Source organism: Equus quagga, chromosome 12 (assembly GCF_021613505.1).
Source record: "Equus quagga isolate Etosha38 chromosome 12, UCLA_HA_Equagga_1.0, whole genome shotgun sequence".
Taxonomy (NCBI): domain Eukaryota; kingdom Metazoa; phylum Chordata; class Mammalia; order Perissodactyla; family Equidae; genus Equus; species Equus quagga.
In genome coordinates, this window is record NC_060278.1 from 103,708,621 (window position 1) to 103,728,757 (window position 20,137).

The following is a 20,137-nucleotide window of genomic DNA, read 5'->3' on the forward strand; positions in this document are numbered from 1 at the left end:
TACTTAGGCACGTGCCTGTTGTGTCGTCAGCACTCTGCGAAGGTTGATGAGGACTATGATGATGATGTGTTCATGGTGTTTAATACCACTCATCCTTAAACAAAACCAAAAAAGAAACAGCCCAAAACAAAGATGTCCAACCAACCAACCTTGCAGGTGCTGTCAATTTTGCATCTCTTCACAAGAATGCTTTTTGAAAATATGTTTCTTTGTTGTAAATTCCCCCTTGAAAATCTGCAACTGTTTCCTCTGTGGCCACCCAGGTTTCCATCTCTTGAATTCTTGGCTTAGAATTTTCTACAGCGTGACTGTTATTCTTTACCCTTCTGCCCTTTTCTGGCAACATCTGTTCCTTGTGGCTTTTTTAAAGAGTGCTTTCTCAACCATGGAATTCATTTCTCTTTTTTTCTTTGAGAGTGACATTCTAATTTCTGTACTGAGCCCTCTCACGGAATGACTTTTGCTCAGTGTTGCCCCAGTGATGGGGAGGTGTGGAGGACTGAGCCTCGCTGAAATGTTTCCTTCTGAAATCATTACAGTGACAACTTCAGAATAGATATTTTTAATGAAAACTCCCTAATTTGTGATCTTTTTTTTGCCACAGCAGATAGATGTCTGTCCAATTTGGTTAGAGCCTGTTTCTAATTATAGGATTATACTTGTTTTAGTCTGTAGGGAAATATAATCATCTTGAGGTTCTGTGGTTTTAGAACAAAGCCCATTGATGTTTAAAAACATGTGACAAATGGCCACCGGAGCCTTTCTCCATGATATAGAACATAGCATTTTGTGGAATGCACATTTTAAGGAAAAATGTGCTTATATAATCTTTTCTTTTAAAAGAATGTCTCTCAATATAATTTGAATATATGTGCTCTATATATCTTGGGCTTTTTTTTTTTTTTAATATGCTCTTATATAAAGATATCAAGGCTTGTTTGGAAAGGTCAGGTCCATCCTGAGGCACTTTGATATCCAAGGGCATCATTTATGAAATTCTGAAAATCTCATGAGTTCTGAGTATGGCTTTTTCCCATTCATTTATTTGCTCATTCATTTATTCCTTCAGCCAGTCATTCATAAATAAAAAAATGAGAACCTGATGCTCTCCTAGGTCCTGAGGATTCAAGGTGATTAAGATAAAATATGATTTTTTTTTTTACAATGTAGGGAGGAAGGTAAAACATAAGTATGCAGACACATCAATGAGCAAGATAATTTTCAGACATTGATTAATTTCGGGGGGTGTTGGAGAGTATGTTAGATTTGGTGAGTGGGAAGGTATCTCTGAGGAGGTGACATCATGGTTGATTATGAGTCCTTTCATGGCCTCACTTCCGTGATCTTTACTCTGAACCTTTCTTGTCCCCATCTGCCCTGACTCTGGGCTTGTGAGATGAAAGACCTGTGAGAGGAAATATCAGCAAACTTGACACAAGCAGAGGCTTTTAAAAGCATTTTATACAGAGGTTATGAAACATATTTGCCTTCTGCTTCAGGGACGAGTGTGTAGACATACCTTTCCCTATTCCTCCTCTAAGTACAACTAAAAACCCTGGACATTATATGTAAATCGACCTCAGAAGGCTCTGAAAGGTGGTGGAGAGATGTCAGACTGGCTAGGGGTCTTCGGTCCTGAGGAACAGCACACAGGGGTGATTTCCCTGGGTTTTCTTTTTGCCTCGTATATCCCAGACTTGGAGCTAAAGAAGCCAGCAACCCGGAAATGCCAATGGGTACAGACAAAAAAAAACCTGCTACAAGAACCCCAACAAAAACTGGTTTTCAGGCCAAAGGACCAGGAGATGAGGCAGCTGAGCAATGCAGAAAACTTTTAGAGAATAACTACTCTACGTCAGCCAAACACCTCAGAATAGACTGCGGACCCGCTCCCACCCATGCCAGCAAAAGCTGAGTAAGGAAGCTAGACTTCCACCCTTGTGAAACTCTGTAGGGGAGTAAAATATCATCCTTTACCTTCTTAGGTGATGCGCCTTGACATTGCGAATTAAACTGACAAAAGACATTAACAGGAGAAAAGTCATGCAAATTTCACTATTTTTATGTGCATGGGGACTTCACAGAAAAGAAGTGAAAATCCAAAGAAGTGGTTAGGCTCTGGTCTTACATATCATTTTAACAAAGGTTGATAAGTGTGGAGAAGTAACTAGACAGGGAAAACGGGATCTGAGCTCCTAGAGGGGGCAAATTCTGGGAAGGTGACTAGGAAGTGTACAGCAGTTAATGGTTGTTTAATATGGTTTGTTCCACAGACTTAACTTGGTGCCGTCTCCAGTCTTCCTGGTGTGAAATAGGGAAACACCTTTACAAATACAAGTTTCTGTCACCTCTAAAGGGAAATTTATACCTCACTTTTAGGCAGACAGGGAGAAGGCAGAGAGCTCTTCCTGTGTGTATTGTTTCTCAGTTGCCTTCAGCTCAAAATAATCCTTATGCTAAAGTAGTACATTTTGCGCTGGTGTATTCTGATCCCCTTTCTCTGGAACAAGGTGCTCTACCCCACAAGGTGGTGTCTATGGAGGCCAAGACTAGTCAGTAATTAGCCCTCCCCACCATGGTGTTGGGGAGACCACAGGGGAACCTGGACTCCCACCCTCACCCAGCAGCAATGAAGGGCCCTCTCGGGTATCAGTGATTTTCTGCTTGCTGTCTCCGACTCCTGCTTGCTCCGTGAGAACAAACCTCAGCTAACCTGCTGGAGGATCTGGGATCATGTAGTGCAGAGCTCCAGACAGGCAGACTCAAGACCTCCGTGACTTGACTGCTCACATGTGAATGTGCCCAGCCGTGAAGAACAAAGCCAGATGGGGTCAGCAGGACTGCCTCATCCGCCCTCATATTCAAGAGAAGTGACAAATGGCTATTGTTTTAAGCTGCTAAGCTTTGGGGTGATTTGTGATGCAGCGGTAGCCAGCTGATAGAGAAATTTTAACCATGTGAACAGCAAGAGGAGGAGAGTTCCAGCAAGTTCTCCCATCCCTTGTCAAAGAAGAAGATAACATTTCGGAGGCTGGTGTGTCATGAGTGAAGCGGGAAGTGGTGGGAGACGAGGTCTGACAAGTAAGCAGGGGTCAGACTATACAGGGCCATTTGTGAAATGGGAGCTGAGTCGTGGTGATTTTGGTTTGGTGATCACTCCAAGACTGCTTGCGAAGTCCTTTTGGAAGCCACAATGAGATCATTTCTTTTTTAATTTCACCAAATACTCACTGGGTCTATACTACCACATGACAGCATTCCCCAAAGGTGGTTTGCAATCATTACCACCACATGCTAGGCATTGTGCTAGGGGCTGGCAGCCCCAACTACCCATCTCTGCCCGCTAGAAAGTGAACTTTGTGGACTTTGCTTTATACGCTGCCATGTCTTCAGGGCTTGGAACAGGGCCCAGCATGTAGTAGATGCTCAGTAAATATTTGCAAAATTAATGAGTAAATGAAGGGACCAAAATATGTGTTGTCCCTGTTTGCGTGCACATCAACGCCTCGTTAGGTGGGGCGAGCCGCTAACCTCCATGGAGTGCTTCCGGAGCCATATGAGCACTTTAAATACACTAATTCATTCAGTTCTCACAACAGCCCTATAGGGGAGACAGTGTTATAAACTCATTTTAAAAGCACAATAAAATCTTGTATATACAGGCTTATATATATGACATATACATAACTGCCTATTCATTATGTTTAATAATATGTTCATATAAGCTTAGATGTTTAACAGGCATGACAAACCCATTATATCCATCATCAAATTCCACAGCTTCCATACAAATCCTGCTTCTCTTCCAGGCTTGCTTACTCAGTTAATGGACACTCCATCCTTCCACTTGCTTGAGCTAAAAATCTTGGAATCATCCTCGGCGCTTTCCTTACTCTCATCCTTACATCCAACCCCATTGGTGAATCTTGTTGCTTCTGCTTTCAGCATATTTCCAGATTCTGATTACTTCTCATCACCTCCCCCTTCCATCCTGGCCCGAGTCACCAGCACCCCAGACATGGTTTATTGCAGCAGCCTCCTGGCTGGTTTCCCTGCTTCTGCCTTTAGACTCCTGCAGCCTCCTTAACGTAAACTGGCTTCTGTTAGTCCCATTCAGAACGCTTCATCTCGCTTCCCATCTCATTCAGAGAAAAAGCCAAAGCCTTTACAGTCAGACCTACCCAGTCAGACCCACACTTACCACCACTACTGTCCGTGACTCCGGACTTCTGCTGGCCTCCCTGTTCTTCCTTCTGCATGTCAGGCGTGTTTCTGTCTCAAGACCCATTTGTGGTTTCTTGTGACTGGCTAGAGCCTCTTCCCTGGTATATCCACTGTTTACTCCCTTGTCTCTTTCAGGCATTTGCTCAGCTATCACCTTCTCTGTGAGAATTTCCCTGATGACCCTATTTAAAATCAAGATAACCACCGCCAGCAGTTCCTATCCACTTTCCTCAGTTTATATTCCTTCCTAGTACTTTATACCATATGACATATTATCTATGTGCTGTAAGACACACACATACGTATGTATGTACGCAAATATATCTTATCTTATTGATTGTAAGTCCAATGAAGGCAGTAGACTTTCTCCATTTTGTTTACAGCTGTAGCCCTAGTAAGTAAACGGTGCCTAGCACATGGTAGGCACCCAATAAATGTTTGTTGAATGAATTAACGATCAATATCAGCTCCCAAATTTTTGTTTGAGTAGAATACTCATCCAGTAGTTAAGATTCTCTAGCGTTTCTTTAGTTTGTTTGTTCTGTAGGGCTAGTCACAAATAGAGGCTAAATAAATAAACTGCTCATGGTTTCTTTAGGCAGTTCTGTTCCTCATTCCTCCTCTTCCTCCTACTTTGTAGATCTGGAGAACAGAAAGGAACTGGAGCAAGAAGGAAAAGGATACAGAACCTCTTTTAGTATTGGCTCTCGACACCAGTCAACCGGGTCCTGACAAGGGACCAGAGCTGTTCTGTGTGGCCAGAACAGTTCGTGGCAGATACTGATTCCATGATAATTTTTCAAAATAACATATTACTCGTTCGATCATTACTAAAATATGCCTATTTGTATATTTATAAGCAAAGAACTTATAAAGGAAGAAAGCAGCAAAATAAGGCTAAAACAGTAGGGAGAGGCCAGCTCTTTCAGTTTCTGGAATGTCTCGTTAAGACTGGATTTTACCCTAAAGGCAACAGGCAGCCGCAACAAGGCTTTAAGCCTTGGATTGATGTGGTTGGATTAGTGTTTTACAGATTGCCCCAGATGTGCTGTAGAAATGGGCTGAAATGTGGCAAGAATGAAAGCAGGCAACTCGCCAAAGCTCAGGGGATGGTAGCTTAGATTAGGGTGGTGGTCCCCAGTAAAGACATAAAGATGTTCCAGGTTCAGCCAGAAGGTAAAATACAGAGAGCTCAGTGATTGCTGGATTATGTTCAAAGATAATTTTCAAAAACAGGTAAAATCATGACTCTCATACAGATGTTAAAGATTCTATTTAACTCATTAAGTGAGAGAAAAAAGCAGAACGTTGTAATTAGTTTAAAGGGTGATCCGAAAAACCCACACGTTTATATATGTGGCATCATGAAATGGATGCTTGAAAGGAGGCACAGCTAGCTTCATCGACAGCGGGGGAGGGAAGTCAGTTAAACCTCTACTGCCTGGGGGCAGAATCTGCATCTTTATGGACTCGAATTATTTTGCATGTCTATGATTTAGCTACAATTCAGAGTTGTGTAATATCTCCCACAGAATCAGAAGCTGCTAACCCTGGAAGTGTGTGTGCTAGAGAAAGCATAGTTTTCCATTAAAGCACAGATTTTCCCCTATAATTGTGTGTATGTGTGTGTGTGAATGAGGGCCAGTGGGGAAGGATCGAATAGAGCTCGCAATTTTCTTATATGAACAACTGAGCCCTGTCTACTGAATGAGTATAGAGCCTGGAGTAGAAACAGATTAGAAAGAGCCAAGGATAACCTACTTTTTATACTTAGTAATTGACTCATAGCATTTTCTATGGTATGTTCTTTTACAGCATCATTTTTAATGATAGCAGTTTCCAGTTTACAGATATGCCATAATTAATGAAACCAGTCCCCTGGAACATTTAGAGTGTTCCAGTTTTTATGTGGAAGAACCATATTCCCATATGTTTGCATATTTTCTTAATTATTTCCTCAGGGGATAATTCCTGGAAGTGAAATTTCCAGGTCAAAGGGTAGGCATAATTCTGCCTCTGGAAAGGTTGTGCTAATTTACTTCACTACCAGCAAAGGATTGACATAGCTACTTTATTGCCTGTGGATGCTTTTTAAGTATTTTTAATCCTCTTTATACAAACTTTATTTTGTGATTAATTATCCCGCTTCTGCTGGTATTTTTCTTTGCAGTGAATTTAAAATGCACCTTGCTCCCCACTGTGCAACCTTCTCCAAATTAGCATTTCTTTCCTTACAAATGAAAGGTGTGTATATAAATGAGAGGCATGGAATCATGTTGTTTACTCATTAAAAATACTTTTTCCTTCATAAAATACATGGTTTTGAACCAGCTCGTTGTTTTGGTAAATGGAGTTGGTAGCAGCCTACAAGTCACGATTCAGAGCTGCCACAGAACTCCTTGTTTTATACTCTTCCTCTGTCACCTTCTGAGTCCCATAATGACAGAGTCATTCGTAGGACTAGAAAGTTTTAACCATCTTGGTCACAGAGATCAGCCAGGTCAAAATTCTTATGTTGTGGAAGGAGACATCTGTAGACAATGGCAGACAGGATGGAGGGGGAATTAGCCGCTTATTCCCTTCCCCTGTTTCTCCTTGGTTAAAGTCCCTTCCCCTCCACTTCCAGATTGCATCATCCAGCGCTGTTTTCTGTGGCTGTTGTGCTGTCGTTGGATTGTGGTGTTTCATCAGCCCCAAAATTACACGGGAGCCCGGGACTCTGGGAGGGCATCTGGGTACTCTGGCTATGCATCATTGGCCTAAGTGGATGGCTGGGTGCTTCTAGAGAAGTGACTAGTCAGCCTCACGTAGCCGACTGCACATGCCAGCAGACAGCCAATTAGCCAGGACATTCGTGTACTGTACCCATAACTAATTAAGAATAAGAGGCTGAAGATTAGCGAGGCAAGAAAGGCAAGAAAGACTGAGAAGTTGCATGAGATACTTCCGGGGTACTGTCATGCGTCGCTTAATGGGGGCACATTCTGAGAAATGCATCGTTAGGTGATTTTGTCACTGTGTGAATATCATCAAGTGTACTTATACAAACCTAAATAGTCTAATCTGCTACACAGCTAGGCTATATGTTACTGATCTTATGGGGCCACTGTTGTATAGACAGTGTGTCGTTGACGGAAACATGGTCATGTGGTCCATGATTGTAGTTAGAAATACTTAGCACCTTTGGGTTTCTGGACTTCAGTCAAGGATACTGAATACTTTGTCACTTGAGAAAGAGTGTGGAATTCTTTTAAAAGCAGACACTTCTTGCAAACTGCTAGGATTCCTTGGAGTCCTGGATAGGGTCTTAAGACTCCTTTTGCAGAAATACTCCATTAAAAATGATGACTGTAGGTAGGTGAACACTTGGTGCCAGGAAGCTTCATATCATCGATGCAAATGTCACCCTGAAATAGCTGGGCGATAAAGTCGTCGTCCAGATGAAAGAGCATATGGTTACAACTAAATGTCTCTTTTTACATTATGATAAGCATGAAAATAAATTTCTTACAGATGGCTCGACCCTCAGCATAAGTTTGTGCATCTCTACGAGTCCAGTTTTTCTGGGAAAATCCTGGGATAATGGTTAAAAGCTTGTTCTCCAGACTCCGGCAAACTGAGGGTGGACTTCTTCTGGCTTGTTTCTGCAAGCTTCAGGCCCTTGAGTAACACTTAGTGAGTAACCTCACTAAGCCTGTATTTCCTCGCAAAATGGGGATGATAATAGCACCTGCTTCATAGGATGTTGGGAGGGTTAACTGAGATGATGCACACAAAGGGCTGAGCATTCTGCTGTGCACAGAGAAAGGGTTCGGCCACTGCTTGGTGTTGATATTAACATCCTGGATGAGAAGGATATTTCATTTGTTTTGGAGAGCAGTAGAAATTGGGTTAGGCTGGGAGAAATGAGGCTAATTTAGCATTATATGGCTGAGGATCTATCTTTAGAGTTGGGGAGAATGCTCTGAGAAGAGAAAGTCGATGTGATTACAGAAAGGGGATGCTGGCAAAAGGGAAAACAGTCCTAACCTACCTTTTTTTCCGAAAGCGCCCCTTGACTTCATAGGATGGGATAACTCTAAGGAGCTAACTACATCCCGAAGCTAGAGATGGGATGCTAATATCTCTGCATGTGGAGGTGCTTTTCAGGACAGCATCTGCGTTCCCTGTAGAGCAGTGACTCCCTGACAGTGGACAGGGAGCCCAGGAATGTGTTGCAGGGCATTGAAAAAGCATCAGGTCAACGTTTTCATATCACTTTATTGAAGTAAAATGTTGGCTTGTGGGAAGATGTGGAGTATCTAGGGATTCTCACCCGGGGTATATTCCCTTCCCTCTTCCCCTGGGAGGGACATGTCAAACAGATTTTTATGTTCATCAAAAAGTGACTTGAGCTTAAACAGTTGAGAAAGACTACGACAGACCAGAGGTTGGCAAACTACAGCCTGTGGGCTGCATGTGGCCCACTGCCTGGTTTTTTAAATATGGTGTTATTAGAAGGTAACCACGCCGTTCTTTTACATATTTTCTGTGGCTACTTTCATGCTGCAATGCAGAGGTTCAGTAGTTGCAACAAAGATCTAAGACCCTCAAAGACTAAAATATTTAATATCTGGCCTTTTACAGAAAAAGTTTGCCGACTCTGGGAGTAGACCATAAAAACCTACATGGTCACATCTAAGGCTTTCTGCTTTTCTTGAGCTCACATGGAGGCAGTTTACAATTTCCTTTTAACAGGAATTTTATGACCAAAATTTGCATTCTGTTATCTTCATGACGTCTCCATGCATCCCTCAGAAGTTTAATTTGTGGCTCTGTTGTTCAAGACACTGTGATGGGCTACTAATAAAATTCGGAACTCTAAGCAAATTCTTAATTATTTCAGCTGCTTCTTGGCTCTGGAAATCTTGGGGAATTTACCAGACTATTCTTTGTTAGGAAAAGAAGGTAGTAAAAGTGTCAGGGATTTGAAAGCAGAGCTAAGCAATTATTAAGGGTATTAGGTTTTAAAGAAAGGAAAGACAATGCAAAAAATAGGAGAAATCTTAGGTGGGTTGGTGACATGTAAGGGTGAAAATTAGGTGTAATAAAACCACCACCAATAACAAAATACACTCTGAAAGAGATTTTCCTGTAACTGCTAACTCTGGTGTGGATCCACCCAGCTTGTCAGAACGGTGTGATGTGCTTATCTGTTTTAGCTTCGAGTGGCTTGTATGGCAAAGTCCAAATCCAGGATTTTGAAGATATTCACAAAACCTCATATTCTTCAAATGTGCAATCTCAGATCAGCATGCGTTTATCTATAGCTGTGGTTCTGACTTTGCCCTCCAGGGGCCATTTGGAGATAGTTTGTCTATGTCTTTGTCTAATGTCTGGAGAGAGTTTTGGTTGTCAGCTGTGTGAGGGGCTATGCTACTGGCATTCAGTTGGTGGAGACCAGAGATGCTACTAAACATCCTACAATGCACAGGACAGCCCCATCCTGCCCCCCTACTACAAAAAATGACCTTCCTAACGTGTCAATAGTTCTGATATTACAAAACCCTGATGTGTAGGAGGTGAGCTATTGCAACAGGAAAATTATTCTGTCATCAAATTCTCTAAGAGTATATTTATCATTAGGATTCCCTACTCTTCACGTCCAGTGAAACTACATTTTGCTCTTATGGTTGAGATAAAAGTTTCCTCTTAAATAAAACAAAAATTTTAGTTAAAAAAAGTCAATTGAAAGAAAAATGTGGGGCAGGCCAGCGGCCGAGTGGTTAAGTTTGCGCACTCTGTCTTGGCGGCTCAGGGTTTGCTGTTTCAGATCTTGGATGCGACCTACACGCCGCTCATCAAGCCATGCTGAGGCAGCGTCCCAGATAGAGGGACTAGAATGACCTACAACTAGGATATACAACTATGTCCTGGGGCTTTGGGGAGGAAAAAAAAAAAGAGGGAGATTGGCAACAGGTGTTAGCTCAGGGCCAATCTTCCTCACCGAAAAAGCATACCTCAAAAAAAAAAAAAAGAAAAATATCAGCAAAAAAATACTATAGATGGTAAGTAGATGTGTTATATATAAAAAAAAATATGAATAAGATGGTCGAATGAGTTAATTTTAAGAAAAAATAACTGCCGTAAAGTATTAAGCGAATGGGATTATTCTCAAATTGTCATCCTGTTAGCAGTGTCCATGTTACCCACCTGGTCTCCACCTGTTCCCATTGTTCAGTGAATCGTCCTGTTTCCTCTAGACAATACTGAGATATTTAGGATAAGTTGTTGCTCTTTTAGTACGAGGTGGCTCTCCTGGTGTTCTTAAGACTGAGGGGGTACGGCAGTTGAAATTGGGAGTTTACTGGAGCTCAGCAGCTTTAGTTTTCACCTTCAGTTTGTCTCTCAAACTCTGTGGCATCTCACACTGCTCTCCTGCGAGGGCCACTGTTGGCCACTTGTTGGAAACCACGCCTCTCAGAGGCCCTCCTCCTGGGGCGTGTTGGAGGGCTCTTTGTTGGCAAGTCCCAAGCGGGAAGCACTGTGCTGTCTGAAAGTCTTTATGAATATTTACGGCATTGGTTTGCAAATTACAAACAAAATACCTGGGGAATGCGTCAAAGAGCAAATTTGTCTGGCCCCACCCCAAGAGGTTCTGGTTCAACAGACCTTGACTAATCTCTAGGAATCTGCATAATTAACAATTATCTTGAGTGATGCTGGACCAGCTCTGAGAATCACTGATGTATGATATATGACAACAAAGGAACGGCCTCAATCGCACAGTTGACACTCAACGTTTGCACTGTCTGTTTTTGTACCACGTGTTTGTATGTTACAAACATCCTGAACTGCCTTTTCATAAAGCAAATTTTGGTTTTTCTGGGCCAGCCCCATGGCCGAGTGGTTAAGTTTGCTCGCTCCGCTTTGGCAGCCCGGGGTTTGCTGGCTGGGATCCTGGGTGCGGACCTAGCACTGCTCATCAAACAATGCCGAGGCAGCATCCCACACAGAGGAGCTAAAAGAGCCTACAACTAGGATATACAACTATGTACTGGGGGGCTTTTGGGAAGGAAAAAAAATTTTGTTTTTCTTATCTCTTGATGAACCAACATGTTTTAATCTATTCCGTGGAGACTTCCCAGCCAATAGTCATAAGCAACGTTGCATGTGAATTTTTGTGATAACATCTTTTGCAGTTTTTGTGATTATAATATTGCACTTTGGCCCTTACTACTTCATAAAACAAAAGAAAAACAACAAATAAATAAAGACAAAAACTTCTTTAAACTTGATACAGATGGATCAAACACGGAAATCAATAGGCGTGCTGAAATTGAGGAATCTTTAGCTTGTGTTCAACAGCCTTTGGACATAAGCCAGACAATACTGGTTCAATTGTGAAGAAAAAAATAAACAAGTTAAAAAAAGAAGTTAGAGATGCATTCATTCAAGATTGGGTGTGAAAGTCGAGGCATAATTAGGAAATGTAAAATACTGCCTCGGTGAAAATAATTTTTCCCCGCGGTGGGCATTTTTCTTGTATACCTTTAGCGTTCTCAATTTCTAACACAATTTGGGGGGCATGTACAGAAGCAAAGGGTTGCCAGTAATAGAATGGCAGTGAGAAACCCATTTCCCACCCCCTTTGTCTGAACAATCAGAGTGACAGTCACTCCTACTATAAATATAATCCTCTAGTGGTGGTCAGATGTTAAGCAAGCCGGTTGTCATCTGTTATTCAGACATAAGTGAGAAGTTGATAGAACTTCTATTTGCCAATCTTAGTACTGAAAGTGTTAGTTTTCATGCCTGAATCTTCATCCTGAAAAGGATTTTGTGTTTGAATTCTTACCAATGGCTCTTGTAACCTGCTTCTTAAAGTAATTTAGTCTAGTGGTGCATTAGACAATGGATTGAAAGCAAAAACAGTAAGACTGGAGAAAAATGTAGGTGACAGATTAGGTTGTAATTTTAAGATCTTGGTTAAATATCTCTACATTTTTCCATTTAAAAAATTTTAAGCGTTTTGAGATAATTGTAGATTCACATTCAGTTGTGAGAAATATTGCTCAGAGATCCTGTACCCTTTATCCAGTTTTGCTGGTCATAACGTCTTTGAAACTACAGTGGAATGTCATAACCAAGCTATTGACATTAATACAGTCAAGACACAGAGCAATCCCATCACTGCAAGGACCCCTTATGTTACCTTTTTATAGGCACACCTGCTTCTCTTCTGCTCCCCACTCACACATCCTCAACCCCTGACAACTGCTAATCTGATTTCCGTTTCTATAATTTTGTCATTTCAAGAATGAGATAAATGCAGTCAAACAGTGTATAACCTTTTGGGTTTGGCTTTTTTTCCCACTCAGCATAATCCTCTGAGGATTCCTTCAAATTGTTGCAGCATTAACAGTTCATTTGTTTTTATAGCTAAGTAGTATTCCACGGCATGGATGTACCAAGTTTGTTTAACCATTCACCCGTTGAGGAATATACGGGTTGTTTCCATTTTTGCACTGATACAAATCAAGCTGCTATGAGCATTCATGTTCAGATTTGTGTGTGTGTGTGGGAAGTTTGCATTTCTCTGGGATAGATTTTTAAGGGTGCAACTGCTGGTCATATGTTGCTTGCTTAGTTTTTCAAGAAACTGCCAAGCTGCGTTTCAGAGTGGCTGTACCATTTTGCATTCCCACCAGCAATATATAAGTGATCCAATTTTTCTGCATCCTTGCCAGCATTTGGTAGTGTTATTATTTTTTTATTTCAGCTAATCTGATAGATGTGTAATGAGATTTCATGGTGGTTTTAATTTAGTTTTCCCTGACGGCTAATGATGTTGAATATTTTTTCACATGGTTCTCCATCATCTGTGCACCTTCTTTGGTGAAATATCTGTTCGTGTCTTTTGTCCATTTTGTAATTGGATGGTTCGGTTCTTTACTGTTGAGATTTGAATTTTTTATATATGGTGGATACTAATCCTTTGTCCGATGCGTGGTTTGCCAATATTTTCTCCCAGCCTGTAGCTTGTCTTTTCATCCTCTTAGAGTTTTTCACATAGCACACGTTTTAAGTTTTGATGAGGTACAATTTAGCGAGTTTTTCTTTTATGGATTGTGCTTTTGGTATGAAGTCTAAAAACTCTTGGTGCAGACCATGATCCCAAACATTTTCTCCTTTTTTTTTTGCCAAGCTTTTATAGTTAAGTCCATTTTGAGTTAATTTTTGTAAAAAGTGAATATTTTAGGTTAAGATGTTTATTTGTTTTTTCCCTATGGATATTCAATTATTCCAATGTCATTTGTTTGAGAGGCTACCCTTCCTCCACTGAATTACTTTTCCACTTTTGTCTCTGTGTTTTTATATCCTTTGATAAGTCCAATGACTGCAAGGTGAAAACCAATAGAATTGATTTTAATTATGCTACTTTAGTGACACCTCTGGACATTTAAGAAGTAACAGAATTCTCTTTCATTTAATTACAGTATTAATTTTTAGTAAACAAAATAAAAACTAACAAGCAAAAACCCATCCTCACAACTGAGAAAAAACACTGGTAACATTTTGGTATTTTTTTTTGTCTTCTTCCATGCATTTTTAATATAATAGGGATCATGATATAAAGTTTATATTCTGCTTTTTCCCCTCACATAACATTTTATGAACACTTTCCCATATTATTACAAATTCCTTTTGAAACTTGTTTCAAACGAACTACCTGTGTTATCCTGTAATATAATTTAATATATATTATGAATACTATTTGTATTACTATATTTTTAATAAAATGACTACTTAGATTATTGTATAGTTGTATAGCATCCATATTATAGGTGTGCACTATATATATCATATTATATATTATATATTATATTTATGTGTACCTATTTACTATATATCACTAAATTACTTTGTCATTCTTATTGTTGAAGATTTAGTAGTTTCCAGTTTTCATTATTATAAATAATACTGCTAAAATTATATCGTACATTCAGTGGGATCGGGCACATATCTTACCGTCTATGTTCAGAGCTAAACTTCAGAGTTGAGTGGATTTCATTTTCTTTTTACCACCCAAACAAAACAGTCGAGGAATGTTCAATTTACCGAGTTTGAAGAGAAAAAATGATTCTATTCAGCACTGCAGACAAGTGGTAGCAAACCTGGATTCCTCATCCGTCTGCCAGTTACCAATAAGGTTGTCGGAGGCATTTTAAATTGCGTGTGGTTTGAATGACCACATGTTTTATGTGGACTTGTTTTGTTTCTTCCTACTAGCTCAGGGGTTCTTAAACTTTATAGTGCGTAAAATTTATTTGATTATTTATTTTATTATTTAAAATTTATTTTAATAAAATTTATTTTATTATTCAAAAAATTGAATATACAACCCATGTATATGGTGCTTCGAGGATGATTTTGGGATGGAGGAGATAATTACGAGTGAATAGTACCCACCTGTGTGCATTTGACTATGGAATTCCTCTTTCATTGTTGGCTACATTTTTGGGCCTTTTTCTTAGGACAGATTCCTATTCATTTAAGATTTTTCATATTTGTTGTCAAATGGCCCTTAGAGGTCACCAGCAGAGTAAGAGAGTGCCACTCAGATCTTTGCCATTAGTGAATATTATTAATTTAATCCCTTAATAATTTTTAGGTTAAAAAAATCTCATTTGATTTTGCTTTTGGACAACATGGTTTTTCATACCTTCATTAGCTCTTGGCATTTTCTCTCTTTGGCATTATTAGTATAATTAGTGTCTAATTTAGTTTTTATTGATTATTCCAATTAGGATAGCTTTGCTTGCTAGGATCAAAACCCTATTCAGGCTAGCTCAGTTAAGAGTTGTAGTGATCTTGATGGTGGTGGGTTCCCAGGGGCAGAGATGATTTCCCAGAAAACAGAGGGAGGACTGGATCATAAAGTCAGCAACTGAAAGATGACAAAGGACTAAGATGTCTCTTCTGCTTAGAGCAGAAATTATCTAGTTCTCCATACTAGTTTCCACTGCTTAGCAATTCTGCACCCTATCTCAACATGGTCACCAACCTCAGTTTATAACCTGCCAGCTTTGCACCTCAGTCTGGCGATATTCTTTGAGTCTCTGGGTTGAATTTTCTGAGGGAGAATCTGGCTGGTATTGATCAGCTGTTTATTAGCTAGTCTGGTGTCCGTCCAAGCTCTTGACCGTTACTTATGAGAAATGTCACAGGACACATGGGGTATGTCTTTCCAAGACTGCCAATGAAGTCTTTCACACATATCGGCCCGTGATTTCCATATTTAATTGCATTTGAAATTAGAACATGTGCCATGAATGCCAGTATTATTTGTGTTTATTTGGGATTTTTTCTGATATCTTGGACTTTTTCTGAAATATTCCTACTGACATTGTTATCAAAACATGAAGAAATTTGCCTTCAAATCCTTATTTTCTTTTGATTCCAGTAATTGTCCGAACGACATAATACACCCATTGTGGAAACAATTTTGGGTTTTAAAATTTTATTTTCTCAAAGCAACATCACATTTATGGCTTATGAATATTTTACAGGTGAAAACATCAAAAAGAAAACATTTAAATGCAAATGTCAGTAATAATCTGAGTCGGTAGTGATGCTCAGCTCTGCGTTTGTGTTTCCTTCCAGATTTATCAACGATGCTGGTTAGTATTCAAGAAGGCTTCAAGCAAAGGTCCAAAAAGACTGGAGAAATTTTCCGATGAGCGTGCTGCATATTTTAGGTGTTATCATAAGGTAAGACTCAATTGTTGTAGGTTTCCAGAAATCTCTTCACAAGTAGGTAACTTGAGTTCATGAAAACTTGTTTAGATTATTTAACAAAGGTACAAATAATACTTTTTCCAAGGACAAAACATCTCTAAAATAATATGTACTTGCTTGTTGTTTAAAATTATTGCCTAACTTAAAGTCACTCTTCTGGTTTCCTACTATTTGTTATTGTTGTTTTGTCAATTTTTAGTTTGCATGGTAGACTTTCCTCCCAACGCTGAAGCCCCGGAGGGTAAGGATTGGCTCTCGCTGTGTCTAGCACAGAGCCTGAGGCAGAGGTGCTTGGAGTATGGGGTGAGTAGGGAGAGGAAGAAGCTGGAAAACGGATGACTGGTCGAGAGAGAGGAAGCTCCACCCATTAGTTTATATCTTTGAGTTTGGTGATTAAATTTAATTCAGACTTGCAGTTTTCTTAGTGGTAGTGGATTGCTTCACTTAAGCAATTGTGTGTTATTCATTCAGGAGTAGAATATTAAAGTAAATATAAGGTATACTTACCATTAGGATTCACAAATTAGGCCCATGTTTTCCTCTACGTGGCAGTATGTGTTTCATGGTCCTTGTTACTGGCAGCCTATGTATTTTCTCTTTTCATGCAAGCATGTAAAAGCATGTGCTTAACACTTCTTTTTCCCCAAGGCTCTGGTTATCCCATATTGAGAGTGGTATCTTCAGCTCTAAGCCCTCAGCCAAGGCCTTCTGCTGGCCTGCATGATCACGTGGTTTGACTCCCTCTCACCTGTTTAACTTCATCTCTCACCAGATCCCAGTTTTCTCTGCTGTAGCCCCCTGGGCTTTCCCCTAGAACACGCCAAACACATTCTTACCTTCAAGCTTGTTTTTCCCTTTTCTTGTAATGTTGTTCCCCTGGGCATCCACATAGCTCATTTCCTTACTTTGTTCAGGTCATTGCTCAAATTTCTCCTCTAAGTGAAGCCCTTCCTTGACCCCATTATTTAAAATGGAATCCTTTGGCATGCCCCCTCCCACACCTCCTTTTGTTTTCCTCTTTAGCACCTATTACTTCATAAATATTTACTTCATTGTTTCTTCTTATCTTCCTCACACCGCCACCACAAAATAGTCCACAAGGGCAGAGAATTTTGTGGGGGGGAGGGCATGGTTCACTGTTAGTTATCAGTGTCTAACATGTAGTGGACACTTTTTAAAGTATTGATTGAGAAGTAATGGATGTTATCGATAGAGGAAATGGAATGCTTATGTCTTTGTGTCGTACTTTTATTTAGCTTACCGCAAGAAATCTGTACTTAAGACCTCTGAAACCAGGAAAAGGAATTTTGATTTGGATGATGTGGGGTAGGTGGTGATGGGAGCAGAGAAAACCAGCATTGGAAAGTTTTGGGGGGCAGGCTCAAATGTAAAACCAAGGTGGACTGCAAAGTCCTCCCCTTGAATGTGATGCAAGTAAGGGGAGGTTGAGGACAAACTCGCCCTATTCAGACTTCTACCTGCTGGCTTTGGAATTTAATATGTAAATTTTTGGGGAACATGGTAAACCACATTCTCTTTCATCTGTAATAATCATTAACCAAGGTTCAAAGCATTAGAACGGAAGAATTATCTACATTGAGCCTCCAAGCCCTTGATGAGTTCCCGTAGCCGAATCATCCTCCTTACTCTTTCAGATCTGATACATTTAGTATTAATCTCTTGGGGGCATATAAAAAGCCAGACTAACTCTGAGATATGCATTTTTTATCTAAATGCTGTGTAATTTATGAATCTTGATAATAAAATACTGGGGTTATGAGTAGCACACCGTGACCAGATTTCAGAGTTTATTTGAATATAAATAAAGCAATTTCCAAAAGAAATGAAGAACTGTGCAGTATGTTATTTGATCAATACAGAGATGGTGTGGCATATATAGACACATCCTTCATGTAGGAAATCCGTAGCACTTACTTGAGAGCACAGTGCTTCTTTCATTACATTTTTAAAGATATTTTAAAGATATTATCAAGAAAAAAATGCCTGGTTTTATGTATTTGATTCTTATTAGAAGTTTTAACACACGAAATTGACTGTAGAATTTTAAAACTTGGTGCCTTCCTCGCTGAAAATGTAGCTAAGGTGCTCTCATACAGACATTGGAAAATAAATATATGAATAATGCACATACAGAACAATTCATTTTTCATTTCTTCACCTCTTCCGTGAAGCACCCCTCAAGCATCCACAGCTGTCAGAGATAGCTGTGAATTTGATTAACTATAATTGCAACAATATTAAGACTCCAGGGACTTTAAATATAGTTCCTGACCTTCTTGTTAAAGGCAAGTTCACTGTTTTCATTCAGGAAATCAAAGTTGCGCCCACTCACTAGGAGGGGTTAAAAGTTTCAACGCATAGTTTTACTTTTTTGAGATGGATCACGACTGGGAGGAAATCTAAGTAGAGAAAGACAATCTATTGCTTTTGAGACCAGGGCAAATCGTGTGGCGGGAAGTATGTTGGACTTGATTTGGGAAACTGGCTTTCTAACCCCGGCTTGGCCTCTGTCTGTGTCTGGTAAGTTGCTTAACCTCTGTGTAAAGGTGACCTCTGTTAAAAGATAAACTGAGGCATATTAAAAACTTTGAGTCTATTTGAGCGAAAATTGATTTGAATTGGGTGGTACCAAAACGAAAGTGATTAGGAAGGCTCCATGGGCAGGAGCTGGGAGAGACTTTTATAGAGAAAAGGTGGGAGCAAAGTAAGGAAATCATTGATTGGCTACAGCTTAAAGCCCTAGTTGGCTGTTTGTGATTGGCTGTCCTTAGTGTTTTGATTTTGAAAATTGGAGGCGTTTACAGGCCTCAGAGAGTTTGGTTTGCTTCCATAGACCGCCATGCCTTTACAGCTGCCTCAGTCTACTGGCCTCCTTGTTTAATTAATTTAACACCTCAAAGGGAAGTCAGTCTTACCTTCCCCATCATCGTGCATTGCTGAGCCTGCAGGATTCAGTTCACCTTGGGCCAGAAGGATGACTCCAACCAATTCTCTAATACTACAGCATTTCCCAAAATGTGTGCTAGAGTGTGGCCAGCGAGACTTCTGGGACGACCAGGGTTCTGTGGTCAAAGAAGCTTGGGACGTGCAACATTTCCATCCCCACTCATGAGATTCCTAATTTCCTGTAGCCTGTCACAGGTTCTGAGAAGTCCTGCCATCGGGAAACCTGAGTAACTGAGTCAGCGTTTCCAAAACTGATGGGGCCACGGAGTTACCTTTTTTTTAAAAAAATTACACATCCTGTGAAACAAGGTAATTTCGTTCTAAGGAACACAATTTTGATTTGCTGCTTTTGTGTGCTACCTTTATATTAAATGTCCTCTTGACCCGTCGTTATTTCAACAAGGAACGACTAGGGGTGATTGTTCCTGTTTCACTGAAAACATAGGGGTAACTTGTGTGTCAAATGAACACATGTTTGTGAATGTATTTGAAAAACAGAAGCCGCTCCAACTGCGAGGAGTAATACTCATTATTATTTTTGTCATTCTTCCAAACCCCTCCAGGCTTATTTGTTCTGTCATTCCATCCTTCCTTAGAGACTGCATCACTCTCACATCTCCCAAACCCAATGTCAGACCTTGTTCTTGGTTTCTGCAAAAATAGAATTCCAGGTTCCTCACAGTGAGCTAATGTCCTAAAAATTATTTCTCTGAAATTTCTGCCAACTTATCTCTGTGTGTGTGTAGGTATCACAACTTTTTCCAATGACTCATTCTTTTTTACGTGGCTTCTCCTTCCTCTAAAACATTTCCTCTTCTGATGTGGCTGTCTACAATACATCATTTCAAAATCTGAAAATATGTCATAGCCTCTTTTCTCAATACTTTTACTACTTTGGAGTCATCCCCTCATTGTGCCAGCAACTACCCACTGGTCCCTGTTCTGGAAGTTGCCTTCACTTATGCCAATGAGGACAGGACTCTTCACATCTCCATAAATTAAATTATAGCTTATTGCTCTGATGCTTCTCCCAAATGGTAAATGCTCCCATGCCCACATTTCTAAGGCATGGGTAGAGTGGATAGAGAGGGTTAACCGTGGTACCAGAACCACGTTTCGGATTTAAGTACTTGTACTAATCGAGCAGGTACAAGTATGCACCAGT

The 20,137-nt window shown here is 40.1% G+C and overlaps 1 protein-coding gene across 1 annotated transcript in view; it reads left to right on the top strand.

Annotated features, from left to right (window-relative positions):
• Positions 1-20,137, top strand: part of DOK5 (docking protein 5) — a 151,780-nt gene that overhangs the window by 50,351 nt on the left and 81,292 nt on the right. The window contains exon 2 of the mRNA XM_046679457.1: positions 15,871-15,978. Coding sequence (XP_046535413.1) covers positions 15,871-15,978 — 108 coding nt within the window. The remainder of the gene's footprint in view (positions 1-15,870; positions 15,979-20,137) is intronic.